At 43.8% G+C, this 27,539-nt stretch overlaps 1 protein-coding gene across 10 annotated transcripts in view; it reads right to left on the bottom strand.

Annotated features, from left to right (window-relative positions):
• Positions 1 to 7,295: 7,295 nt before the first annotated feature.
• Positions 7,296 to 27,539, bottom strand: part of HMBOX1 (homeobox containing 1) — a 174,623-nt gene continuing 154,379 nt past the window's right edge. Inside the window, exons 7-11 of one of the 10 annotated variants that reach the window (XM_024746921.1) lie at positions 16,705 to 16,787; positions 15,006 to 15,101; positions 14,031 to 14,119; positions 12,736 to 12,921; positions 7,296 to 12,103 (exon numbers count right to left, since the gene is read on the bottom strand). In XM_024746921.1, the coding sequence (XP_024602689.1) occupies positions 11,966 to 12,103; positions 12,736 to 12,921; positions 14,031 to 14,119; positions 15,006 to 15,101; positions 16,705 to 16,787 (592 nt within the window). In that variant the 3' untranslated portion in view covers positions 7,296 to 11,965. Of the gene's footprint in view, positions 12,104 to 12,735; positions 12,922 to 13,752; positions 13,825 to 14,030; positions 14,126 to 15,005; positions 15,102 to 16,704; positions 16,788 to 27,539 lie in introns of those variants that run through there. The other 9 variants (XM_024746924.1, XM_024746920.1, XM_024746923.1 and 6 more) reach the window with 9 other exon arrangements.

The following is a 27,539-nucleotide window of genomic DNA, read 5'->3' on the forward strand; positions in this document are numbered from 1 at the left end:
CAGCCTGTCGCAGGTACGCCAGTATTTGGCGGATGCTAAAGACTTTCCGGCAGACCCGAGGCACCCCTGGCATCTGATCAAATGACCCCCGTCAACTCGCCTTACAGTTTAAACTCGCTGCGCCAGCGAGTTCCCACCCTACGATGGACACCCAGGGAGACGGAGCCGCATGGGGTTCCGCGGCGGGAACCATCCCCCAGCGCCCCCCGCCCCCGCTCCAGGTGAGCCCCCGGTCCAGGTGATCGGAGAGAAACCCGCCTCTCCCCTCCCCTCCCCCAGTTCAGCCTCGCGCCAACCTTGCTCACACTCTTCAACTACAACATGGGGAGCCGACAAGCGCCGTGGAACCTGTGGCCCGGCGCCTGGAGCGCCGAGGGTCTGCTCGGGGCTCGGCTCACGGGGGCAGCGGCTCCACGGCAGCCCCACAGGCCACCTCCACGGCGGTGCTCGCCCCCCCCATCGCTTCCATCTACCGCCCCTCTTGGCCACCCAGCTCAGTCCCTCTGGCAAACGCCGTACGTGTTAAATAGGAATGCCCAGTGTATGGGTTACTCCACTGTCCGAACAAAAATGCTGGATTCATAATGAAAATAAAGTGCCTGGGTATGGATTGTTCCATTCTGCAAAACCCTTCTAACGCACCAGCCAGTCACCCGAGCGCTGCTGGGTGCCACGATGTTGAAGTGCGGCCACAGAAGAACCCTCCTCATCCGCCCGCCACGTGATCAAGGCCCCGAGTTTAGGTCAGACTTAAAGTACTTTAAAAAAGAGGCAAACAAATAATCTCACACTCCTTTTCAAAGATGCACTTCTGATCTTGTTTCACCCCCTACCGATGACGGCCTTTCTGGGCCCTTGTGGGCAGACACCCTGATCCCTCAAATCCAGGAAGAGAGGACGAGGACAGGCAGCCAGGGTTCAGTGACCGACGACGGCAAATGAATAATCCTGTTTATAGCTCTGATTGACGCTTTGCCTCTTGGGTCTGGACGCACCTTCTGGCGGCTGTCAGAGACACCCGGGCTTCTGCTCCGAGGCTGTCTCGCTCGGCAGCTGCGGACTTCGCTAAGCAGGCTCCTACACAGTCTCTGGGACCAGGACCGGGACCCCGTCCGCAGAAACGCCCGTGAAGCAGCAGCACAGGGGAGAGCGACAGCCCGCGTGCTCACCCCTGCAGTTGTTCTGCCTGCGGAACCCGGGGACCCTGGTGAGGGGCAGCCACCATGGCCACCCACCCCAAGGGCCAGGGGCAGGGTTGGGGAGGGAGGGCAGGGCACAGGCCGACTCTCTGGCGGGTCCCAGAGGTCTGTAACTTGTGTAGGCACTTAAAAAACAGAAAGAGAAATTCATCCTCGGAAGGTGCTGCATACCCAGCGTGACCACGGCCTTGGGAGGGAGGGGAGCCCACGGGGGATCAGAGAAGGCTGTGGGCTCTTCCAGGGGAGGCGGCTGTGACGCTCTCGGCATCTTCTGGCGGGGACAGTGGCCCCCCTTTGCGGCCTGGGTGACCCGGCAGAGGCCTCTGTCCTTCTAGCTTGGGCAGAGCAGGAGGGACAGATGGGGCGGAGAGCACGCGCGGGGTGCCCGGGTGGCCGGCTCTAGGCTCGCAGCCGCTGGGCTGGGGGTGAGGCTCGGGCTGCACGGACTCGCTTCCTACCGTCAGTGCGAGAGAAACTACTAGGAAGAGAAGAGGCCCCTGTGAGAGGAGGGTTCTGGGAACCGAGCGCAATCAAGAGCAGCCCTGCCAGAGCTGCCAGTGCAGGCAGAGAGCTCTTGCCCCGCCCCCAGTACCTTTGGTTTCCGTTCGTGGTGCCCATTTTCAGAGATGAATGATTAAGGGGTTCACTGACTAACAATACTGAGCCCACAGCCCAGCTCCTTCACCTTCATTCGGTCCACTCCTAACGTACGTACTGCCCTGCCCCCCCATGAATCTGGCATAAAAACAAGAGTTCAGGGTAATATCACTAGAGTGGCTGCTGTTTACATTAATACAGCACTAATGCCGTTCTCTTTCCAGTTTAATAGCTTCAGTGAATGATGAAGTGGAAGGATAAGCGTCACAACTTCATGCTGGGCTCTTAGTTCCAGTAAAGCAAAAGGAGAGGTTTCCGTGCTCAAAGGAAGCCAGAAATCAGACTGAGATTAGACCTGACCTGCAGGGAGTGGGAAGTTACGAAGAGAACAGGTGTTCTGGGACCAGCTCTGCGTGCACACTGGCTGGTGAGTCACGTGCGCCTTCCCCGGGAAGAGCCCACACCTCCCTTCTGAAGTTTCAGTGCCCCCAGCTGCCACCAGAGATTCCAAATCGGGATGAGCACCTCAGTGGAAAGCACACGTGCCTTCTTCCCTTCCCTTTAATGGTGGGTTTATTTGGTGGGGTGAGCGGAGTGGATAACCAAAACCCCCCACGAGCCGGCTAATGAAACAAGGTGCCTATTACAAGGGCCACCAATCCCCAGTGGTCAACATGGGGACCCTCTCCCAGGGCCACTCCCAGCAAGGCCTTGCTCCTGGGGCGGTTCCCGTTCTTGGGCTTCAAGGATGCTTAGGGCACGACTAAGCGGTCGGAAGAGAGAGAAGCGACAGAGCCGGCCCCTGCAGAACCACCTATTGAGAGGTAAAGAGCTGGAGAATGGGAGGGAGGCGCATGGATTTTAGTTAGCTGAGTCCTCGGGTCAGCTTAGAGCCCGTGTCCCTGACAACAGTCACTGAGCCGCCACACCAACCCCAAGGCAGCTCGCCCCTGAGCTGGACTGTGGTTACCAGAAAGTTCTTACGCCGAGCCAGAGAGCCCACGGCGGGGCAGACACTGATCCAACACTGGCATTCCAGAGCCTCCAATCTCCAAAGCACTGGCCCAGCCCCACTGCCTCTCGTGATTGTGACGGAAGGGACAGTGGACTGAGTTGGAATGGCTTAGCGAAACTTCCAAACACAGGCACTGAAAAAATGCTCCAAGAGCTGAATAGAGAGAGAACAGGAAGAGTAAGCTTTTAGTATTCTCTGCTTCCGCTTAGTGCAACTACCCCCAAGCAATGCTAGGATATTCGAGTTCTCCTCAGAACTCAGACTGTGACAGCCAAGATCTTCTATCCCAGCAAAAGGCAAGACCTTCCCATTCACCTCCTAGAGGCAGAGATGGGGACAGGGGACTTGAAACGAGGTTTTGCATCACAGCTGCCAAGCCTCACTGCGTTTCTGTCACCATGAGTAACAGGAGAAAGGCCAAGGAGGAAGGATGCCCTGGTGTCTAGATCATCACAGTGACACTGGTCCAGTGTCGACACAGAAATGATGGCGGGGCAACAGTGCACCGGGGGGGAATCATCCGGCAATGCCCAAGAGAAAAAGGAACAGGTTAAGTACAGAGATTTCACTCAGCAGGGCCAGGCAGACATCCTGTTAATGTTCTACCAGGATGAGAGAAGTGACTGGAGATTTTACTTGACTTCATTTAGGGGGTACTGCTCAGTATGGTCTGTGAATCTTCAAGAATCAATGAGACAGTGAAAACACTCCGCACAGTGCTGGGCACACAGGACAGGCTAGCAAGTGTCAGCGGCTACTTCGAGCTTCGAATGCTTGGGAGGTATGATGATTTAGAATGACGGCATCTTTACTCTGGTTACTTCTGGTGTTTTCTTCCAAAAAAATACATATTTCAGGGGTAAGCACTACCTGTATTTTCGCTGATTTTGGTAAGCTGGCTTTATTTTCTTTTTAGCGGGGCTGCGGGTGGTAAAGGAATATGTGGTGAAGGGTTTTCTGAGTCACCAAAGTGGCCTGTGGAAACATCTGGGGAGGGAAATGTCTGGCCAACTCCAGTTCTTTTTACGTAGCACCATCCTTTAAGCAGCACATCTAATACTTTGATCCCTAAAGGAGTAGATTGTGTTTGAAGGTTTTAACTGCAGTGATAATTCTATTTTCTTTGAATGTAAGCAGATAATCAGAATGTTCTGCTGGCTGGCTGAATGCATGTCTCACAAATCACAGAATTATACTCATCTAGTCAGTTTTCAGAATCGCTAATCTTAAGACAGATTCTCAATTCTAATGGATATAGTTATCTTTCAGCAGTTGGGAAAATAAGCAAAGGGATGGGATACTGTAGTCTTCGGGGTCATAAATCCACAACCATTCCAGCTGTCAGATGACCAATAAGATCCCATAAAGAAGTCCCAATGACTGCACGTAAGAAGTCCCAATGACTGCACGTCTATCTTGAAAGCAGGTGGCGTGCAGGAGTCGGGGTTAAGTCACTTTTAGATCTTGTAGGAAAAGCAGCACTGAGTAAAAACCCTTTATGGCATTATTTTTCCTGTTCTAGCACAACTACTATACATTTGATTGCAAGTATTTTGAGGGGGGAAAAAAAAGAATCTCAAGGCAGAACCTTTATATCCAAATTCTGTGTGTGTGTGTGTGTGTGTGTGTGTGTGTGTATTGGGGGCTAAAGGGAGAGAACAGTTAGAAAGCAGCAGCCTACCTCAGCATTTTTATGAAACTGAAGTTTAATGTTTGGGTTAGGATTCCCTCTGGTATGTGGAGAGGGGAGAAGATGGGCGAAAGGGTAAGCAGGAAAGTATGAACAAAAGCAAGAGCTGTATTTTTCTTTAGCGGCTGCCACCTGACCCTGCAGTGTCCAGGCCTGAACAAAGGGCTCAGGGGCCAGGCTCACCAGCACAGCCAGGAACCTCAGGGACTGAAACGGCTTGTGAAGGGCCACTTGGCACTCTGTTGGGTGCTGGTATTTGTGTAGACTCACTCTTGATCATATAACTGAAGTGACGGGAAAAACCGAACAAGGCATATTCTAGAGAAAGGCTAGATAGTGACACAGCAGCTCCCGTCCAGCCTGAGGCCTCAGGGTGAGAACACGGGCTTTGTGGGCAGGCCGTGTATGGTGTCAAGACAACACGGTGCTCCATGGGACAAGGTGGATGGAAAAGAAAAAAAAAGTGGGAGGGAGAGAACATGGATGTGGAAGGGCCAAGGGGGGGCAAGCCCACTGACACAGCAGAACAATGGGGAAAACTCAGGGTAACCAAAGGCTGCTGACATGAGGAAGCTGGCAACTACCAGAGATGTGAGCAAACCTGGGTGAAATTCACACGTGTCCTCCACCAGTAACCTTAGGACATTGCAAACAACAGTATCCACTTAGGCCGCGTCATTCTCCACAGACCATACGTTTTAGTTTATTCATCTGTGTTCGTGTCATGTCTTCTGCTCTAGCTCAGGGAAAGCCTATCTAACTCAAGTGTAAGCTCCTGTTTGAAAAACACTTCCTGATGGTGACGGCAATGGAAATATCAAGCGACCAAGGGAAAATGTGAATTCTAGGGAGCTCGTGAAGCAGGAAACATCAGGTAAGGCCCCCACGCGACCCTGGCTGGTTGGCATGTGGGACAGAGTCCTCTGGAGGCCTCATCAGTGGGTGACTCAGTTTGGGATTCTGACTGTAGTTTCTGCCATAGATGGAGCAGGTTGAAACTGGATGTGAGCGACAGGTTTCATGTGACTTAGTCTAATGGGGAGCAGTAATCAAAGGCTTCCATTCTGAAGCTGAAATAACTCCAAATCCTTCTCTTTCACTTAGGAGAGGACGCGAACACTATGTCATTATTTTAGTTTACTGAGTTGCTGTTCCAAATGTTCTTGGGAGCATTAGTGCTAAAAGGGAACAGGGAATGGGAGATCTGCCATTTTCAATCACATAAAGGACGGAAATCCTTTTAATTATGACCATGCCAATCTACATCTTGCTGTTAAAACAGCTAATTACATGTCAGGAGGACACTCAGAACAATTGTCGTTATATTTTTATATATTCATTCTGTGCCACCCCCCTCAATCGCCATGGTTACAATTTGAAAGGATTCAGGCAAACCTTCATTTGCTCACAGCACACCAACGTGAATCTGAGAGTTAATTATGGCTGTATAGAGCCATTTTTATTTAAGAGAGAGAGAGAGAGAGAATGAAAATGGAGTCACGGGGGCCGGCGTCCCGAGGTGGTGTGAAGCGCCCGTGGAGCCGTGCACACTCGCCGGCGCCCAGGCCGGCTCACACGCCACTGCCGCCCCCGCACCCACCGGAGGGCACAGCGCTGCCGTCCGGACGGGGGCAAGATGGCTCCCGTAACTGCCCAGGAAAAGGGATGTCAGGAGGGAAGAAGCGCAAAGGCCCCCCGCAGAGGCGTCCTTCCGCTTGTTGTGCGGGAGCTGCGGCTAATGAGAGAACGGGTGTGAGACGTGTGCGGGAAACTGCAGGGTGTAAAAATGCTAGTTAGATTTTGCTTGAATGGAATGAACCAGATTTAGATTTAGTTCTGCTCACTGCCTGGCCCCAGGTGTCACAGGAGGAATGATAAAAATGAAGCCCAGGATAGGCGTACCTGGAATCCCAAGGCGCCTACCACGTCCTCGAGGTCTTTGGGTGACAATAAGAAGGGGATGCAAGATCCCCGCGTGCAGCCAGATTTTCCCTCTCCTCCCTCCCATGTTTATTCCCCTCTTGATTAGAAAAGAAAACCACTGTTACAGGAAACTAGATTTCTCAAGATCGTTAGCTTTCCTTTTGCTGCTGTTTCTCATCCCCACTAAGGAAGAATAATGAAGCTGGTATGGAAACTTCTCAATTTAATAAGCTTCCAGCGATTAGTGAGTCAACCATCGACCCTCTTAGACAGCAAGAGTAGTAGCTTATCACTTTAGCCTGTGAGAATTAAGAACAGCCTTTTGTATAACCTGTTTGTGAGAGGGGTTTCTGTGACTGGAAATGGACTTATGGGCTTGATGTGTTTAAAAAGCCTTTCCCACCACGTTAGTGCGGCAGTTCTCTTGAGAGCAGTAAGGAAATCTTTCCTCTTAAGTGATTATCATCTTTTGAAAAGAAGACCCTATCATGAAGGCAACCGCAGTACAGAAAAAGAAAGGGCCCCTGCTTTGACAGCACACCACCGTTAGGGCAATCCTTCCAGGATAACCTGGGCATTCACGGTTGCCTCCCGGGGAAAACCTCCCATTCTCATTATGGTGCGATACCTTTAAACTGGGTAATTTAGGTATTACCAGGTAATGGCAACCAGACAATATGGAGATTAAGAAACAGAAGAGGGTTTCCAGGGCATGCAGCTCAGTTTGCCAAATTCAATATGGCTGACAACTGATCCCCCAATCCTGAGTAAACATCCTTGTTATTTAGAGAGCACACAAAAAGGAATGTCTTACGCAGCTCCTAGCCCTGCCCCGCTGCACCCCCCCCACCCCACCCCTGTGCCCCGCAGAGATACCACCAGCGGGAGCTGGTCAATGTGCCCAACGTTCACTTGGGAAATCTTGACAAACAAACGCGGCTCAGTAAAGCTATAATGGATCTGGCTGGTCTCAACGCAGCCCCAGTGAATACAGTAGTAAAACATTACTAATAATCACAACAACAAAATGACCAGCTCCGTCACCACTCCGACGCAAGACTTAAATCACACAGTGATTAACACAGAAAACCAGCGCACGAGTGAGGGTCAGGACTGCCGACTGTAGAGCAGTACTGCACACAAGGTCATCAATAAGAAGAAAAATTATTGCCTAAGAATCTGTTGAGACTCATTGGGGAAAAAAATACTCTGATGGTTCTCTGAACAACAACAAAAAGAGACAAACAGCAATTTTAAAAGGCAGAGCCACGAGTTAAATGGGAAGACTGCTTCTACCCAAAGCCTTCTTAAGACCAAAGAGAGAGAAGGACTTGACGTTCACATTTTAAGGATGGGGGTGGGGTATCATTTGTGAAAAAGGGATTATTTCCACTCTTGTGGGCAGAGAGAGTAGCTGGTCAGCGGAATATGGAGCTGCTCAAAAAGCTGGCCTGCAAGACAGGAAGGGGTGTTTGTGTGAAGAGATGGACCACACCCACCTAACTCTGCCTGCTGCAGAGGATAAAAAGATTCCAGCAAGGAGTCAGCTCAAGATGAGACCTTGGTTTGGAGCCCAGAGGAAAAGAGAAGAGGAGTTGTTCACAGACAGAGAGGATGTGACAGTAGATTCCTGATGAAATGAAAGTCTGTTTACTTACACTTGGTGCCTGATGGTTGAAATCCAAGAGGGAAGTGTGTAAAGACAGAGACCAAACAGGGAGAACGAAAGCAGCTGTATCACTAGCTCTTCACGAGTTGTCCCTTTTGAGGTAAAGGTGCTGTTCGTCAGCAACTACTGCCATGGTAAACCTACAGGACGCGGGGGCTGGGTCTGCATCCTCCCATACTGAGGGGCTACTCCCGCCCTCACGTCCTTTTAGGTGATCCCCACGCCTGAGCTGAAAGGGGTCTTCCTGTTCGAGGATCTCTCTTTCTGTGAAGGACTACGAGACGTGGGGGAGAGCCCACCCACCGAATGACAACATGTGGGAACTCTACAGACTGCAGGTGGGAGGAGGCCACCCAAAGTACTGAGACTTGAAGAAAACTGCCTTAAGGGGTGCTCCGGCCTTACAGGCTTTGCTGGAACAAACCACAATGTCTGTTTGGTACTGACGGGTCCTGGAAGGTCGCAGATCAGAGTGTACCGTGTAGCCCTCCCTGGCCTTCACCTGCTGTTACGATTCTCAAGAGATGGGCAGAAATGGCATTAGGATGGTCCATCTTTAAAGGGTCCCTTTGTAAGGCTGTGTTTTAAGAAGGCTAGGAAATTTACCCATGTGACCATAGTATAATTCAATGAAAGTGTCTTAAAAGAATAACAGACAAGTTACCTGAACTGCTTGCAAGGTTTCCCCACCTGACACGTTTAGTCTTCCTCACCTGGGAAGGAGCAGCCCCTGAAAGAGTCCTCGGGGGCCTGAAAAAAGTACAGCAGGAAGTGAGAAAAGAGGACAGAAAAACCGAAAAGCACACAATGGGATGTTTTAAGAGCCTGGCTATTTTCCCTTCAGTAAGAGAGCAGTTTAGGGTTTCTATTTTAATACTACCTCTTAAGCCTGAAAAAGCTTAAGAAAAAAATTTACTCCCCAAAGATATTACAAATTAGACAGTGGCAACTCCATATGCCACTTGTAAGAACTAAGGTAGCCCGGAGAAGACAGCAGAGTTAAACCTGATGACAAACAAAACACCAATGGTAGATTTAAATCGAGGCCCCAAAGAACTAAATTTTCACTTCTGGAGAAAAAGCAAAAGTTGTATGTAAGGCAGTAGATGTTAGAGCAGACTGGCAGTCTTCTTTAATCAAAGAACTCCGCGTGCAGGGCTCCTTCCTCCAGTTCCTACTGAACCCAAGGCAATGCTGCCCCGCACTGGCAGACACATTCTTTCACTTTTCCCAGATTTCCAGGTAAGCACCTGGTACTGCCTTCATGGATACTCTCCTTTACTCTTTGAAGCTTTCTTTCCTTCCTTAAAAGTCTTAAATCAATGAAACCTTTTAGCTCTTCTCTGGCAATCACCCTGTTTCTTTAGAAACTGCAGCTGCCTTTATAGTTTGAGTCTGTTTCTTTAAAAGGACCAGCAAGAACAAATGATACTAGCAATCCCATCTTAAAGAAGCTATCAATTATAATAATCTCCTTGTCAGTATATTTTTCTCTCTCCTTTTCTTTCTGATTCAACTGAAAATAAGCAGACAAAATTCCACCGAAATGGAAAGATATGTTGTATTTTTTCTAAATAATATCAAAGGAAAGAAAGATAACAGTCTTCTAACAGAAATAAAAAGTCAAACACACCGAGAAAGAAAATGAGTGGGGGGGATCGATCATTCCTGAGAATAACAAATGCTACTCTTGAATTCGTTGGTTCAAGTAATATAGTTAAACAGAAAAGGCTACTCCATTTTACTTCAATTCTTGGAAGCTGGAAAAAAATATATACATTTTCCCCCTGAAATCCAAGGACAAGAGCAGGCCCAGGCCCTGCCTGTAGCTCTATAAAGTCACAGACCCACAGAAGGCGGCACCTTCATGCCTCTCAAAGCCTTCCTCACACTGACATAAGCAGGATGAACAGACAGTGGAGGTGATCTCACCAGCGTGTGCCTTAGGTGGAGTGAGACCAGCTAGAAGCTGGCGGATGTTCAAACTCACTGCTGAGGAAAGGAGAAATGAAGGCGGCCAGTCATTCTCTCTCTCAATGGTTTTAAGTTGAAAACATTTGGTGGGGGAGGAAGGGTGAAGAGGTAAGGAAATGGCACCCTCCTTCAATTTTAGAATCACTTTCAGGCAATGGATAAACACATGACGCCCTGCTTAACAGCCAGGCCCATATTCCCCTTTAAACGAGGCTTCGTTGTCTGTAGGAAGGAGAGAGGGAACGAGGCAGGAAATAGAGAGCAGCTGTGCCTCTTTCAGACGCACCCTCCGCTGCTACACTGAAGGCTGTCTCCTCTTACCCACAGTGACAGTGTGTCCTTTAATCGGGATGCCAAGAGATTTTCATACAAGGCCAGCAGATGTAATTTTCTTGGACGCATGAATAGTTCATCATTTTGCTACTGGACGACAAGGTGATCACAGGGTGACTTTATAACTCAAGTTCACTGTTTGGTATTTTGAGTTCTCAAAATGAAAAAAAGATTTATCAAATATAAATATCTTTAAAAAGTAACAAAAGTGCTACATATGTGATCAAGGAAAAAAATTCCATTAGTTACTGCCGCTTAAAGTAGATTAAACTTTACAAATATTACCGCATCCATTATCAATATGGCTTCCAATTATTAAATAAATTGCCTGTAGCAATATAGCTTTCCACACCTCCACAAGGACAGAGTAAAGAGAACACCAAAGCAGTCACATCCTGTTGTATCTCGCAGACCCACCGCATAAGTGGCAAACGTCCCCTGCTTCTTTTCTGCTCCTAGTTAGGAAAGTATTTGCGTTTGTGAGAGTCAGTCAGCATAATCCCGCTATAAAGTCCTCTATCAACCTCTCATGTTGAGGGGGCTTCAGTTAATGGATACAAAGACTGGAAGTTCATTCACTTACTTTTGACCTTAGCTCCATCCTCGAAATGCCTTTTTTTGGTAGCAGGGAAAGGGGACACAGACAAGAGGCAAAGCAGCTTCCATGACGACCTCCAGCACCTTTCCAGGCCAGCATGTACCTGTGCCATGTACTGTATAGTGGTTCTGAGAACTGGACCTAACATCCATTAGACCTTCAGCTCATGTTTTTTCCCAGTGCTCTCGAGCTGGGCTTTGTTTTTTTTAAATGACTTTTGTTTTTTGTCATTTTTCTGTTTGTTTGTTTTAATCATGGTCCCAAAGGCAGAGGCAGTATTTTATCTACTTAAGTCACACAGCTTGTGAGAGGAAAGGATGTCTGTGTCAGGCATGTTAACATCAACCAAAATCTGAGATCGAGTGTTTCCACTGACATTCTTAGCACAGCACCCAAAGAAGTATAATCTAGCCACAGTGTGACTATTATGAGGCACGGCTTATTGCAGCTGGAAATCAATTCTTCCCACACTGAGGTGGGGGTTCTAGTGTCCCTTTTACTCTGTGGGTACTCCCCAAATGGCGTCTGTCCATCCTGGGCCACACTACCTCAGCTTGCATCCTACCAGTCTTGGGGAAGGAAAAGGGGTACAGACTAGTGTTACAGGAATCTAAAGGTACCCAATACACACAGCCTAATATTTGAGAACTGAGGGCTATCTAAATACCTGGAAGCACTTTCTTGGAATGCTAAGACAGAGCAGCAAGATTTTCTAGCCTCGGGGTCTGGGAGAGGGAAGGTTGGTTGGTTGGTTGGTTGGTTGGTTATTATGTACTGGGAATTAATACTGAGAGTATATGCAAAGGCTGAGGGCACCATGCCATCTTCACAGAACAAGACCCTAACGGCTAACTGACATACAAGAAACTGCAAGTTATACTGTAAGGACACATGTTAAGGACCGAGGAAAGTCTGCTAAGGTGCTACGTCTAAACTAAGTTAACTTCTCGTGTCCAATCCTCCCTCATCAGTCGTCATCCAGGGCCTCTGTCTTGATTTCGTTGGCTCCTTGTCGGGCCAATGCCAAGATAGTGTGGTTGACTGCTGCCATTTCCACAGCTAATGAGATGGGGTCTTGGTGGTCACTATGGCTAGTGCTGTCGTCCTAGATGTGCAGAGATAAGAAACAAATGTTATTAGTGCACTGGTAAAATTCTCTAGCTCACAGAAAGGCATGCTGCGGGCAAGGGGAGGCAGAACATTCGTGGGAGAAAACAAGAGTTGTGGGGGCGTCATGATAGAATAGAGGTGAAATGTATTTAAGTAGACACTGAATGGATATAGGTCCAGAGACTTCTGGTTGGCATTTTTATGATTCAACAAATAAAAAGCACTAAAATGTTTTTTTCTTGCTGAGAATTTTTTCCTTCTATCAGAAAGATTGCTGGGGATGATGATCAAACCTGGACCATTCCAAGTTTGCAACAAATACAGCACTAGTTACTGAAGGCCAAACCAGTGAGCTTAAATTCTGGATTGGTGCTCTTACAAACAGATTATCAGAATTCATAGTATCTCTCTACTCAACTGAGAAAACTAGGCAAAAGTACAGACACCAACACCTTTCAGATAAAAATGCATTCTTATAAAAAACAAACCAACCCCCCCCCCACAAACCCCAAACTCTCAATTACAACAGGACAAAAGTGTAACTGCTGGAAATGGCTTCGTGAGAAAATGTCGCCTGGCACTCTCCCACTGTAAGGGAGCCGGGCAAGGGAAGTGCAGGTGTCTTACTTGGAGGGAGTGTGAAGCTCGCCCTCCGCAACGCCGATGTGTTAAACAATACAGCTGTGGCGGAAGCTGGCACTGCAGGATGTTCGTCAGGCGCTGAAGATGGTGTTTCACACAAGGGGTAAGTTTCTCACCTGTCACATCTTCAGGGGAACTCTGCATCGAAAAGCTTTGGAAAAGGGTGAGTCCCTTTGGGCGAAAAATAGCATGGCATGTGTTGCCCTTAGGGCATCTGGGAGAAAAAGTGGAAGTGATCCACCTACACTGGTAGACTAAAAACTAACAGGAATGTTTCCACTTAGACTCACAGAACATTCTCTTGAGTGAAACATCGAGCGCTGATTTGGAGTCCTCAGAGGGAAATTCTGTGCTCATTCGCGCAGGCTGGCCTTTAGTTTAAGTAGGGATCAGCATGGAACTGCTGGTACCCTGGCAGTGTCTATGCTCAAGCCGGTAAACAGGGGCTGCAAAGCGGTCGGCAGAAGGCCACAGTGGACTCTATTAAAAGAGCTGGCCGAGGGGCAAGGTAAAGGTGTACATCAAATAGGAAGGAGCAGATGTTTTCCTGCTGGGGCCTAGAAGAAGAGACCGTACGTTCTCTTCATATTCCAAATGGAATGAGTTTAAAATCCTATAAAAAATGTAATGAACTCTGTCAACAGATATGTGGGGGGGAAATTCCCACATTCTTAGTTACTGAATACCATCCAGTGGCTACAATTAAATATATTTTCCCCCTAAGCAGTGAAGAGTAAGTCAGGGTGAGGTGGGCAGACATGCATTTATGAGAGGGTGTGTGTGTCCATGTGCCAGAGACTCTGGAGGAACCACTATCTCGGCACGAGGGTTCCCACGGCAACGGGGCCAAAGTGGGTGGGCCCTTCTACTGTGTGCTGGTCCGAACGTGTCCAGGCAGGGTCACAGCTGCCCGCAGCCCCTAGTGTCTCTCGGACAGTGAGTGTGTGTGTGGTGGACGGTGGAACTTGCTTGTTTGGATCAGATCCTCCTCTCTTCTTCTACCTTCTCTGCTTCTCTGCCTCCCTCTGAACTTCTTCCCTCCTCCTCCTCCCCATTGCGTACTTGCCAAGTATCCTGTTATATGACAATAAATCCATGTGGGTGAATAACGATTTCTCACAAATTCACTTTCAAATTACACGAAAATGTAACTAGACACAGGAGCCGAGTGGAGGGACATTCGCTTGCCTCCCCTCCCCCACCCCATACAAAACACACCCACGGAATTGTCACACAGTCCCACCCACCCTGTATCCAGCAGCCTCCCCTCCGCTGCTCACCTGCTCTGAGTAGTCATTTCCATCGACGTCATCACTGTTGGAATGGCCTCCGGGACTCTGTACATCTATCCCATGACTCTCCAGGATTGCTGCTTCTTCGAAAAAAGCAAATAGATCCCTAAATTATCTGTTACATCACCATCGTTGTCTATTTGTCTATTTGAATTTGTATTGAGGAAATTAGAATGTAATTAAACAAAAACCTAGACTCCTCTCTATGTTTTGTTTCTTTTAAATTGCAGACAGATGGAACTCGGCGGCACAGAGGTCAGGGGAGGAACACGTTTCCCATTCTGGAGCCCCTGCTGCTATGCGTGTACATTTGAGTGGCTGACTGTTAGGTGCTTCATAAATACTTACCAACTAATTAAACAGCTCTCCTGTCTTGGGGTTCTATAAAGCACTTGAGAATTGTAACGATGAAGGGGAAGGAAGTACGTTTATAAATGAAACACAATTTTAGAAGCTCAAAACCACCCCTCCACCCCAATCTCATCAATTCATGTTTCTTAAATGCTCTCTCTTTAAAAAAAAAAATATATATCTCGCCTTTTACTAGGTTCCTTGTATATTATTAAGACTCTTTTATTCCAATTTTATTAATCACGTTTCTTAACATCTAGGTCATATAGCTCAGTAAAAACGAAGACGCTACGGGTATCACACTCCCTCTCTCAAGCCCTTACAAGTATCTTTAATATGCACCCCAGGAGTAACTGATCAGAGACATTCTAGATTCTAGCATATTGAGAACAATGAGTTTCAGAAATAATGCCATTCTTATTACAATACAAATAGTGTAATTAATATTAACTTTGCATTATTAAAACTACAATGAAAAACCTAAGGGCAAGTCTCATTAGGCTTAAGAGGTAGGATCATTTAGACCTGCAGTTCTAAACGGAAGTCACTCTTAAAATAAACGCAACGTCCATAATTGCCTCAAAAGAGACAGCAGCCCCTCTGATACATTACCGATATTGGCTCTCCTCTTGATCTCCTTCCGTCTGTTAGCAAACCAATTATATACTTTCAGGGAGGTAACTCGTTCCAGATCTGACAGTTTTTTGCCTGTGAATGCATGCAACAAAATTCAGATAATCTATATCTGAGACTAGTTTTAAGGGTTACTACTTTTCTTTTTAAAAATGTTCTTTTGATTGCATTTCTTGCCAGAATAACAGATACAGAAGTAATATTTTTTAGCATGAGCTAGTACCATGTACAGACTCAATTACTGAATGAATAAACATATAAATAAACATACAAATAGCAACTAATAACACAAAATGCTCGAATTCAGAAAACCACACAATATTAGGGAATTCCAATATTACTACATTAAAGAATTCGGTCCACTAGGGGTTCAAAGTTCACATGATTGTATATGAAGGCTTCATTTGATCAGCATCATTCTAGATGAATATGTTATTCTTTATCAAGTTTCCAGATAGCTGAAGTTTATTTACATCTTTAAGGCCTTATATTACCTAGTTTCCTGCTGTCTTAAGACAGAGAATACTATCCATGTTTTCTTGAAGATTAAGATCACTATGACCAGCCGTAATTGTAACTATGCTGGAACACATAGCACAATTCAAACTGCATTTTAAATGTATTATCTTCTTTGCTGTCAAATGTGACGTTTTATGGATAGCACCATGTTTACCAACATGGCAAGCACCTTGTACCTTTCCCTCCTCCCTTATTCAGCTTTTAATTCACACTGGGTGGAGAAACCAGAAAACAGGTTGGGCCCTTGATGGTAAGGGGGTGAAGTATTTTCCACGAAGAGTTTGAGTTCCAGCACAGCTTTAGGGCTGGGACTTTTTGGCTTGTGTAAAATAAGGGTACAGGTATCATTGTAGCTGAGCTTGTATGTTTTAGATTATTAAAAGTCTGGCTTCTAACTAAGGGGGAGGATAAATTAGTATTTAATTATTATAAAACAGTTATATTTTTGTGTTGATATATATAGCCTTTAAGCCAATCCAAGTAACTGGCCAAATGGAGATCAACTGGATCATCTTAACTGAGAATGGTTTCTGGTAAAAAAAAAAACCCTGTAAAACATGAAGGAGCACTTTAGCACTTGGAAGGAAAGATGTATGAGTGCTTCAGGGGTTCTGTGGACTTGCACAGGAACAACAGGACTTCAGAATGGAATTACCCTACATTTTTTCCCACCTAAGAAGTCATCCTGATGTAGGGAGGAGAAAGAAGCCAACTCCAAAAAATTCTTTCTTCAAGCAGGAATACAGACTTATACAATTTTCAACAGTTGTAAAAACACCAAAAAAACCCCCCACACCCTATCTTAATAATTTCATTAACCTTGCTTAAGTATACCAAACTTTAAAACTATTTTGAAATTGGCATATTTATGCTGTATTTTTGGAAAAAGAAATCTACACAGTCTTCACAAAAAAATAATTTTGAGGTTGCGTATCTCAAGCAAGGACACTCGCTGGGAATTCCCACATGAAGTTTGATTTGGAGTAGCGTGATCACCCCCTAAGAAGCACTGTTTGAACAGGACAGGGGAGTGGCCATCCACAGGAGGATGGCAGGAATGGAGCCAAGAGCACCCCACTGGGAGAGGAAGAGACTTAGGTCCCAAATGATGACCTGAGCCGAGAGCTCCAGCAGAGCCAAGCAGCACTAGCTACCTTACCTGGCTTCTGTATAACTGCGTTGCAAGCATTTGCAATTTCTTCTCTCTTTGCTTCATCTGGGTATTGATTCTCATTGAAGTAACTGCAGAGGCAACCAATTAAGACACAAAGTTTGTACTTTTAAAAACTGTGCTCTCCTTAAAACACCAGCCCACTGAAAAAGATGTTCTTCTTTAGGATGTAACATTAGAGTGTTTGGTCCAGCCTGTCCAATGGAATTTTCTGTGAGGATGGAAACGGTCTGTTCTGTACTGTCCAACAGGGTGGCCACTACTCACATGTGGCTGCTGAGCATGTGAAATGAAGCTGATGTGGTTGAGGAAGGGAATGTTTAATTTGATTTAATTTTAGTAAATTTAAATTTAAGTAGCTACATGTGACTAGTGGCTTCTATATTGGATAGTACAAGTCTGGCCAATGCTAGGCTTCATTAAAAGATGTCCTTGAAAAAACAAGTTACTTGTGATATGGGTGGCTGGTTGAAATCACAGAGTTCTGTTATTAAGGCACTGGTAACAATAGGACTCTCTTTGCGTGTCACGTTCGTAGCAGCAAAAGTTGGAAATTACCCAACTGTCCCATCAGTAGGAGAATGACAGAACAAATTATGGGACATCTATATTTATACATAGCTATTTAAAAATTACTAGAAAAACTATCCGCTGGCCTGGAGAGATGTTTATGACACAGTCCTAAGTGCGAAAAACAATCTGTAGAATAATGTGCATGTAAAAGTACTGTTAAGAAATTTGAAAAATTCCTGTCTATGTGTACTTAAATTTGCATGGATAAAAGCTGGAAGGGTACACATCAAGCTGGATTACCTCCTTGTGGGAGAAGGGGACTCGTAGGAGGAAATTTAAACATTTCTAAATTTATTTTTGCCTTTTCCCCTATGTTAAAAAAGCATATATTGCTTCTATACAATAGTACTTAAAGAAATTAGGCTTACTGAACCCATCCCTAGCATTATCAGATCTGTGAGACTATATGTGGGAACAGAATGCTTATTAGTACTACCTGTTCTGTCATCTATGAGTTTAAAAAAAAAAAAAGTGGACTTCCTTGGTGGCGCAGTGGTTAAGAATCTGCCTGCCAGTGCAGGGGACACAGGTTCGAGCCCTGGTCCAGGAAGTTCCCACGTGCCGCAGAGCAACTAAGCCTGCGATCCACAATTACTGAAGCCCGCGCGCCTAAAGCCCGTGCTCCGCAACGAGAAGCCACCGTAGTAAGAAGCCCACACACCGCAACAAAGAGTAGCCCCCACTCGCCGCAACTAGAGAAAGCCCGCGTGCAGCAACGAAGACCCAATGCAGCCAAAAGTAAAATATAAATAAATAAATATATAAAAGACAAAAAAGAAAGAGGGAATTTCTGTGCTTTGAACCTGGAAACTTAAGATCAGGAAATGATTCCTTGTTAAATTCTAGTACCTCTCATCTCCTCAGGGGCTTCCCTTCCCCCAGAAAGCAGCTTTCCCATTCCTTCACCCTCTGTCTGCACTGGTGAAAATGCCATTCTACTGGGAATAAACACTGAAGGCCCCTAACCCTTCCTGTGAATCCCCAAACCCGCCTTCTGCAATGCCACTCCCTTCCCCTGAAGCCCTCTCCATGGGACCATCCTTTACTGTAGTCCTGACACAGCAGCTGCCATCACCAAACAGCCTTTCCTTTTCTAAAATATAAGCGATAGAACTATATCATCCAGTCTTGTCAACTACCACCCTCCACAAATGGTCTCCTGCTGAAGTCCAAGCTTTAAGCATCTCTTCCCACGTGACATTCTGCTATCATTTTTAGGGCTTCCGTGTTCATACTGAGAGTTCTTCCAATCTCTGCTCCACTTCCACATTCCTACTGACCTTTATCTTTACTCCATTTCTGCTATTTACTTGGGCAAAGACACCATGGATTAGTTTCCATTAACCAGCATCACGGGCATCACCTGGCAGCTTGTTAGAAAGGCAGAATCCCAGACCCCCCTTCAGACTAAATCAGAATCCGAATGTTAACAAGGTCTCCAGGTGATTCGAATGCACGTTAATGTTTGAGAAGCACTGGATTAGCTCATTTATTTAAAATTCAACAACAAAGACAACAAAAGCAGATATTAAGTACCTAATGTTATAATGCATCCACTGTGGGTAAAGAAGAGAATTAGTTTCTGACTTCAAGGAGTTTATAATCTACTGAAGACACGTATAAATCAATACACTTGTGATAAAATTCCATAGGATGTCTGAACAGAGCAGAGTTCACACAGACGAAGGTGTGCTCAGTGTTGCTGAATGACCTGGCAGAGGAAGTGCTGTCTGAGTTAGGTCTTGAAGATGAACAGGAGTTTGCAAGGCAGAGGAGAGAAGGAAGAACATTTCATGCAAGGGAAAGAACATGAGCAAAGGCAAAAGGTAGATAAAAAAAGCCTTGAGGATTCTGGGCATAGAGAAGAGTTCAGTGTGGTTAGAATATGGGGAAGAAATGAGGAGACACTAGTCTGGAAGAGTAGGATGGGGCCAGCCTGTGATAAGCCCTGCCTGTTCTATGAGTAGTAGAGACTTCACCCTGAAATAGAGGTTTTCAGGCCACACAGAGATATACTCCCATCTGTGTTTGAGAATGATAACATATCTTCAGTACTCAACCCTATGATCTAAAATTCTGAAATTCCCCAATCAACCTTCTAATCACCTACTCCACCTCTCCAAAATAATTTTTTCTTCACCTTCTTTATAATCTCGAATCCTTTAAAACCCTACTCCAACTTTAAAAATCTGTTCATCTGTTACTCTTCTTCTGGCCTCACCTCTCATTTCTCAGCCTGAACTCCATGGCAAGCCGAATCAACTGTATCTCTTAGGAGAAATTCTGATTATTCAGCTTTTCTGTCCTTCCACCATACCTATCCAGCCAATCTCCCACCCTGCAGAAAGCACCCTCCTCTTGTTTTCTTCCATCCTTCTCGCAGGATACCCAGTGTTCCTGGACGAAGTCATAAAATAGGGCCAATTGGTTTCTTTATAAATCTGTGCTTTTCAACCTTAACTGGGCCCCTCATTTCTGTTGGGAATGCTTTTTGTCCTTCTAGCCAACTGTCTTTAATACTCCATCTTTAGTGCCCCACTTACCCGAAACCTTTCCACTCTGAAGTCCCAAGCCCTCAAACCCACTACCGTCATTCTTTTCGCAGATGCCCTTGCCTCCTCTTTTACCAAGATGGAGGTTATTAAATATGGGTTTGCTTAATGTTTTTAGCTTCTCAAGTTCTACACGTCTCTGAGCCACTGCACATTCTTCTCTTTGTCTCATGGCAGAGGAAGATGCATGCTCCTCTTCAAGGTCTTCTCCACTTGTGCCTTTGATCTCTTCACCCCCACCCTCTTTCATTTTCTCAACTCTCTCCTTCCTTTCTTGCATACCCCTTCTTTTCCCTGTGCCCATGCAATTTACTCTATTTCACTGATTTTATGATGCACATTTCCTCATTATTATAATCTCTAAAATCAGGTACATCTTATAATTGGTGGTGTCTGAAAATTAACTGGCAGTGTCCTCCCTCCACCCACGCCCACCCCAGTACATAAACTAAAGGTGTGTCATACAGTCAAAGCCTTCTTAGGTTTGATGGAATACGGTAGCTGCTAAGACCTAGAGCTCCCGTTTCAGCTACAGCTCAATTGCTACTACTACACCTCATTGTGGTAACTCCTCTTCCAAATTACTGCAAAGCCTGTGACCGACACTCTACTCCCTCTAATGTCTGATTAATATTCCTAATGTACATCTCTAGTCATGCCACTATTCTGTTCAAAAGTTTTTCAAGATTTATTATAGAGGTGTTTAGAGTTCTCCCCCAAACTACCTTTGCATCTTTATCTGCTGCTACTCTCATACAGGCATGCTACAGTCTAGGAAAATGGAATAGCCTTGTCAACCCCCTGCATCTCTGTGCCTTTCTCCTACCAGTATATGTTTTTTGCCTCCCTGCCCCCAAACCATCTTGTCTGTCTTTCACAGCATTGCTCAAATATCACCTCAAAGGTAAATAATTTCCTTACCCCATGAATCCCACAGCATTTCATCTGTTCCTCTCTTACACCTTTTTCATCTTGTATTACAGTTATCACTGTACACCTCTCTGACTACACTGAAAACCACCTGAGGCCAGGGTGCCAAGTCTGACTCATCCCCACATGCACTCCTCATTGATGATATGCGCTCCTCAGTAACAATGGAAAAGTCCCCACCAGCCCAGTGTAGGGGCCTCCAAAAGAAATGGATGTCACTGTAAATGAACTGTTGACCATCAAGGGTATAGAGTTACTGCAACAGGGTCTTGAAGGGTACATACTCAACTGTTACAAGTGATGATTATCTCCTGGGAGCAAGAATGCTGGGGCCGGTGGGTAGAAGAGAGGGAAATATTGGTGGTAATTAAGATCGGTTTTCACATTCTGCTTTGTATACTTCTCTGTTGAATTTCTGAAATGAACATATGCTATTTTCATAAATTTATTTTTAATAAAAGAACTTTGGGAAAACATTCAGACAATTAAGGACTAGTTTACTGATTAATATAACTCCATAAACAATTTATGTTTGGAAAGTATATCTGGATCGGCTAGAAAATATTAGGTTTGTGATTGCCATTCTAGTGACTAACAGAATAAAACCGTAGTATTTCTGGAAGTTAAATAAGAATTGGCAGTAATTCGTGGCATATATGATTAATGAGTTTAAAAGTTTTTAAAAATCTTATTTAATTTGTATTTTTAGGATTTAACTATATAAAATAAAGTCAGAATAAAAATAAATTGGTAACATCTTCCAAATTAAAGACTCAAGAATATAATTCACTAACTATAGTTCTAAATCTCTAAGCCTGGCAATTAATACTTTCTTTTCTGTTTAAGACCTATTATTTTTATAATTAAGAAATGTAGGCCTATTGAATATTTCAGTTTTCATTAAAATGTGCTACCACAGCTGGAGGTGTGTACACTGGGCTGTGAGCACCACTTTTCATCTTTTTGTAATGTTTCAATGTTTAAAAAATGTTAATTAAATATCGATAGTATAATCTAAACTGATAAAATGATATATTTTAAGATACTTCATGGTAAATATTTAAGTTTAAAATGTAATAGTTAAAATTTTTTTGCAAAAAAATTACAAAGCTCTTAAAGCTTTCTTCTTGGTCATGGTGGGAGGGGTGGTAGACAGACACACTGCACTGATGTAAAGTGGAAGAGTTTTTACGAAAGACAAAGGTAGGCCAGGAAATAAAATATGCAACAAATAAGTATTACATAAGTATGAGTATGTACTTGAGTAGACTAAGTTCAAAACATGGCCCTGACCTTAACAATATACAGTTCAGTTGAAGACGTCAGGTTTAAAAAAGTTAAACAATAGGAGTTAAAGAAACGGTCAAATTAGTAAAACTGTGACAAACCAGAATACATCTAGCTGCTAATTAACTATATAAATGATACGTTAAATAAATTCAGGTTAGAGAGACATCTCTATGGACTGTGCTGACCTGGGAAAGCTCACTGATTTGGACAGGCTTCTGAGGGATGCAGAGGCCCCAGGCATCGCACAGGAAAGGGCAAAGTTATCAGTAAAGACAAAAATATAAAGGTAGAAAAACCTAAGATGTGCCTGGAAGACAGAAGGCAACTAGTAATGCAATCTGATTAGACTATAAGGATTATATGTAGGGTTTGCCTGAAATAGTGCTGTTATCCTGGATTATTAACAAACCCCCCTCTCATTCCCCTAAAGTATCCCACTTAGACAATAAATTACATGGTCACCCCAGGACCACATCACATTACTGACTTAGCTGAATTTAATGTTAACTAAAATCCCTATGTCTTTTTCACATGTGCTCTGTGTTCTGGATATTGTCAAAACAAAGGAAGCTGAATCAAAGAAAATAATAACTACGGTTTCTATCTAGTTACTTACAAGAGGAGCTATCTAAGCCCAAGGAATCTGCTTGGCATGTAACAGACATTCAGTAAGTAAGTGTCTGATCAAAAGATGGGTGAATAAATGATACATGAAAGAATGAATGAAGTAGGAAACAGAGGTGAAAACAGAAAACAGTGGTTTCAGTTAAGGCTTTTACTGAAACCAAGAATACCTCTTTCAGGAGAAAGCTAGTTGGGGTCTCACCATACTGTACACCGTCTTCTCTAGGTATATTCAGATATAGCTGAATACAATTACATTAGTATAGTGTTTATTTTTCAACTATACATAACCAATAGACTATCAATGAAGTTGGGAAATAGGTCTAATGACTTCAATATTTAGACATAATTAATCATTCATTTAGTCACCCCCAAATGTTGACTGAGTCCTAGTTTATACCAAGCAATTGGCAAAATGGTGGCAAAAGATGAGCCATGCAAAGCCTCCCAGTGTAATCACTGGGGATGTATGTATGTAACAAAACACATTATAAAGTCCACTGTCAAATGGACTGTATTAATGGTATGAATGTAGTATATGGGAGTAGAGAGGAATCAACATTTGTGCACACTTCTTGAAGACAGATCACAGAGGGTGGATAAAGTGAAATAACCCAAGGCAGAGGAAGCAATATGTAAAAGAAAGGGAGTCATGAAAGACCTTAAAGTGTTCCGAGAATGAGGAGTTCAGTGTGGACGAAATATACGTGAGATGGGGAGACTGGGGATCAAACTAAAGAAAAACACTGGGTCCAGTTTTAAAGAGTATGATAGAGTTTGCACTTAACTCTTTTGGCAACTGGAAGCAAAGGTTTTTAAGCAGGGGTATTATATGATCAAACTTACTTTGTAGGGCAGTATCTCTGGTGATACTAGAGGCAAAAGCCAGTTAGGAAGCTGTGGTAACAGCTGAGGAGAGGATCTGAAGTAGGCTAAGGCATGGAAATAGAGAGGGAAGATGAGATTAGAGACATTTCAGGGGCTTCCCCAGTGGTGCAGCGGTGACGAATCCGCCTGCCAATGCAGGGGACACAGGTTCGAGCCCTAAGTCTGGGAAGATCCCACATGCCGCGGAGCAACTAAGCCTGTGCGCCACAACTACTAAGCCTGCGCTCTAGAGCCCGTGAGCCACAACTACTGAGCCCGCGTGCCACAACTACTGAAGCCTGCGTGCCTAGAGCCCGAGCTCCACAACAAGAGAAGCCCCCACTCGCCACAACTAGAGAAAGTCCACACGCAGCAACAAAGACTAATGCAGCCAAAAATAAATTAAAAAAAAAAAGAGAGCGAGAGAGACATTTCAGGATGGTAATAAAAATTCAAGACAGCCTCGCTTCCTGGGTTTAGGCACCCCCTCCCTGCCCCATCACCAAAAGAGACAGCTTTAGGAACAGTACGCACTATTCATTATTCACCTTCAAGCCTTTTAAGCTTAAGTTATGTCAAAGGAATAGATATTTCTACTGTTACCAGGTGGATAAATTGTAGGAGAACTTGGTTCTAAGACTCTAAAAGGGACCTGTTTCTGAAATATACTTCTTCTGTCCCATATAAGAATGTTTATAGCCCTAGACATTTTATAAGACAAAAAAGGGAAAGAGATGTAAACAGGAATCTACAGGTGGTAATATAAGAGTGATAAAATAAATCCTAAGGGCACTACACTTTTATAGACAAAGGACATTGTCAGCTGAGTGATCAGTGAGTATCTTCACAGAGGGAAACCAAATGATCGCTTTGCAAGACCCTGACAGCAAAAACTTAAAATGAAAAGTGGAAAAATAATTTACATGAGATGAGAAACCATAAGCTAGTAACAAACTGAAATGTCCTTGAGGCACCTTCATTTCAGTAACACTAAGTCTATAAAAACTGCAGCCAGAAAGTTCCTCCTATTGTGTCTTGGTGAGCATATAGAAGGCAGGGAATGGCTCTCTAAGCAAGGGATAATGCCATGTAAATGAACTTTTTTTTTTTTCTTCTGTGCCTTTAAGTGAACTATCCCTCCTGAAGAGATATTTAAACCTCACCATTTTAGTAATTCAAAATAAGGTTTCAGGATTGTCATACAGTGCTCACTATCTACAATCCAGTGTGCATTTCTTCATCACTAAGTAAAATTACTGGGTAGAGGGCAGGAAAGAGAGTAACATTAAACTAAAATACTTTGGAACCTAATTGTCCCATCTCCTCTCTGAGAGCATCTATGTGTTAAATGATGTTCAGCAACAACAAAATATTTTAAAATTTTCTTTTTTTGGGGGGGTTGTTTTTAAACAACAGAGTGAAGGCAGAGATGGAAAAAAATGGGAAAAGTTTCTTTAAGTACAGCAACTCTTCTTTGTTAATCCATAAAGGTCTAAGGAAGGAACATCCTCAGTTCACTTACACACCTGGACGGTGATATCCTACAGTTTATCCAAAGATCTCAAAGGCCCTCTGAAACTAATCATACCTAAAAATATCCCTGAAAAATCATCAGGGGTCAGAGAGAAATAAGAGGGGCAGAGCTATAAATCAGCTATGCATACGACTCTTCATCATTCACTGTGGACTTCGGGACAATAAGGGACTTTGAAAGATTATTCACTGATCAACTTCCACATTTGAGAAATAGAGACAATGACAAGCTTACACTTAATAAGCTCCCCAAAGTTACAGAGCTGGCTAGCATTACAGACAAGCTCCTTAACTTCCAGGCCCATGCTCTTTCCACTCCTGCTTACTAAAGAAGTCGCCGGATGTAGTGGGTTGAAGAGTGTCACCTGAAAATTCATGTCCACCTGGAACCTCAGAAAGTGATCTTATTTGAAATAGGGTCTCTGCAGATGTAATTTTGGGAAGGATCAAAATGAGGTCAAGCTGGGCCCTAAACCCAATGAGAGTGTCCTTACAAGTGAAAAAAAAGAACACAATCAGAGAAGACAATGAGGAAATGAAAGCAGACACTGGAGTGATACATCTACAAGACAAGGAATGCCAGGGACCGCTGACAACTGACAGAAGCTAGAAAAGAGGTGTGGGAAGGTTTCTACCATCAGAACCTCCCAAAGGAACCAACTCTGCTGACACCTTTTGTTCTAAGCCACCCAGTTTGTGGAAATTTGTTATGTCGGCCCTAGAAAACTAATACTCTGGGTAAACAGAATCAGTACAAAAAGAATGGATAGTCTTAAGAGATACTGTGATTCAATTATCATAACTTGATGGACATTATTTCACTATAGAATACACCTGGCAAGTAGACTGGAATAAGTAGCTATTTCTGTAAGTAAGTAGTCTGTCAGCAGCTGAATAAGGCATTCTTTGAAAGTCTGGTCAAATACAGAAAAATTCTAACTTCAATTCTTTTTCCTCCTGTAACCCAAACTGGACTGCTATCCTTCTTTTGATGCTTAACACTGTCCTCCATTTGAACAGTTTTCACACTAAACCCCCAATTCAAAGCTTTATTAACTTTTTTAGATTGGCTACTTCATGATAATGGAGCTAAGAGATTGCTGTATTCATCTGTATCTTTACAATTAGTGCAGCGTTGACTTTTTAAAATCTTGGAACAGTAAGTACAGATAAATAGTTCTGTAATACAACAGAGATTATCAATATTAAAAAATCTGCTAAGAGATGTATGATAAAACAAGTATACTAAAACTATGGTAGAATCTAGGTGATAACTGTAAAATTCTTTCAGCTCTGCTGTACATTTAAAATTTTTCACAGTAAAATCTTGGGAAAACAGTAATTGGTAACATTAATAAGATGATAAGATGCTAGGAGCATCTCCATTAAATCAGAAACAAGGCAACAGAGCTCACCATCCCCAATACAACCTTTACTTTTGTTACAATTTAATGTTTTTTCTGAAAGTCTTAGTACAATAAGGCATGAAACAGGATTAAGAAACAAATTGGGAAGGAGAGCCACAAAAATATCAATTGCATATTATATTATACCAAGAAAGCCAAGGGATAAATTCAAATTGCCTCAGAAGTAATCAATCAGATGGTTGGGTACGAAACAGGCCAACAAAAATATCAAAACTTTCCTACACATCAATAATAAGCAATTGGACAACCTAACAGAAAAAAAGGCATCTATTCATGAGAGCAAGAAAAATGAGAAAACAAAAATGTCTAACAAGAAAAATATAGAAACCATACAAAAAACTAAAACATGTTACTCATTTTGCTGATAGGTATAAAAAAGACAAAAGAAATGAGAGGCATATAACACATTCCTAGATAAGAATGAATAATATGACAATGTCATTTCTTCCCAAATTAATTTTTAGGTTTAACTTCAATGAAATTTAACTTCAATCACATATTTTTCTTCCCTCTTTTTTTCTCAGTGGGAGTGTTATGAGTCAACAATACTATTTGACTGTTTGCCTGAAAAAACAGATGAAAATGGTTAAGAACATTTTGAAAATGGTAATAAATAGGCTCTCTCTCTTGTCAAATATTGTGAAATTATATGATAATCAGAGCTGTGGTTCAAGAATTGTTGATAAGATCAATAGAACTAACAAATATAATAACTTTATATGCAAGAAAGAAAGAATTTTAAATCTAAGAAGAAAGGGAGAATTGGCTATCTGGAAAATAAGACCAAACTAGACCTTCACCTTATAAACCCAATATTTTATGGCTAAATGTAAAAGAAAACATCTGAATGAGGAAGCATATGTGATGGAGGCAGTCACACAAGAATAAAAGCACTGGATTTATCTACATTTAAATAAAAAATAAATTCCAGGGCTTCCCTGGTGGCGCAGTGGTTGAGAGTCCGCCTGCCAATGCAGGGGACGCGGGTTCGTGCCCTGGTCCGGGAAGATCCCACATGCCGCGGAGC

The sequence above is a fragment of the Neophocaena asiaeorientalis genome, unplaced genomic scaffold, assembly GCF_003031525.2.
Source record: "Neophocaena asiaeorientalis asiaeorientalis breed wild unplaced genomic scaffold, Neophocaena_asiaeorientalis_V1.1 scaffold633, whole genome shotgun sequence".
NCBI lineage: Eukaryota > Metazoa > Chordata > Mammalia > Artiodactyla > Phocoenidae > Neophocaena > Neophocaena asiaeorientalis.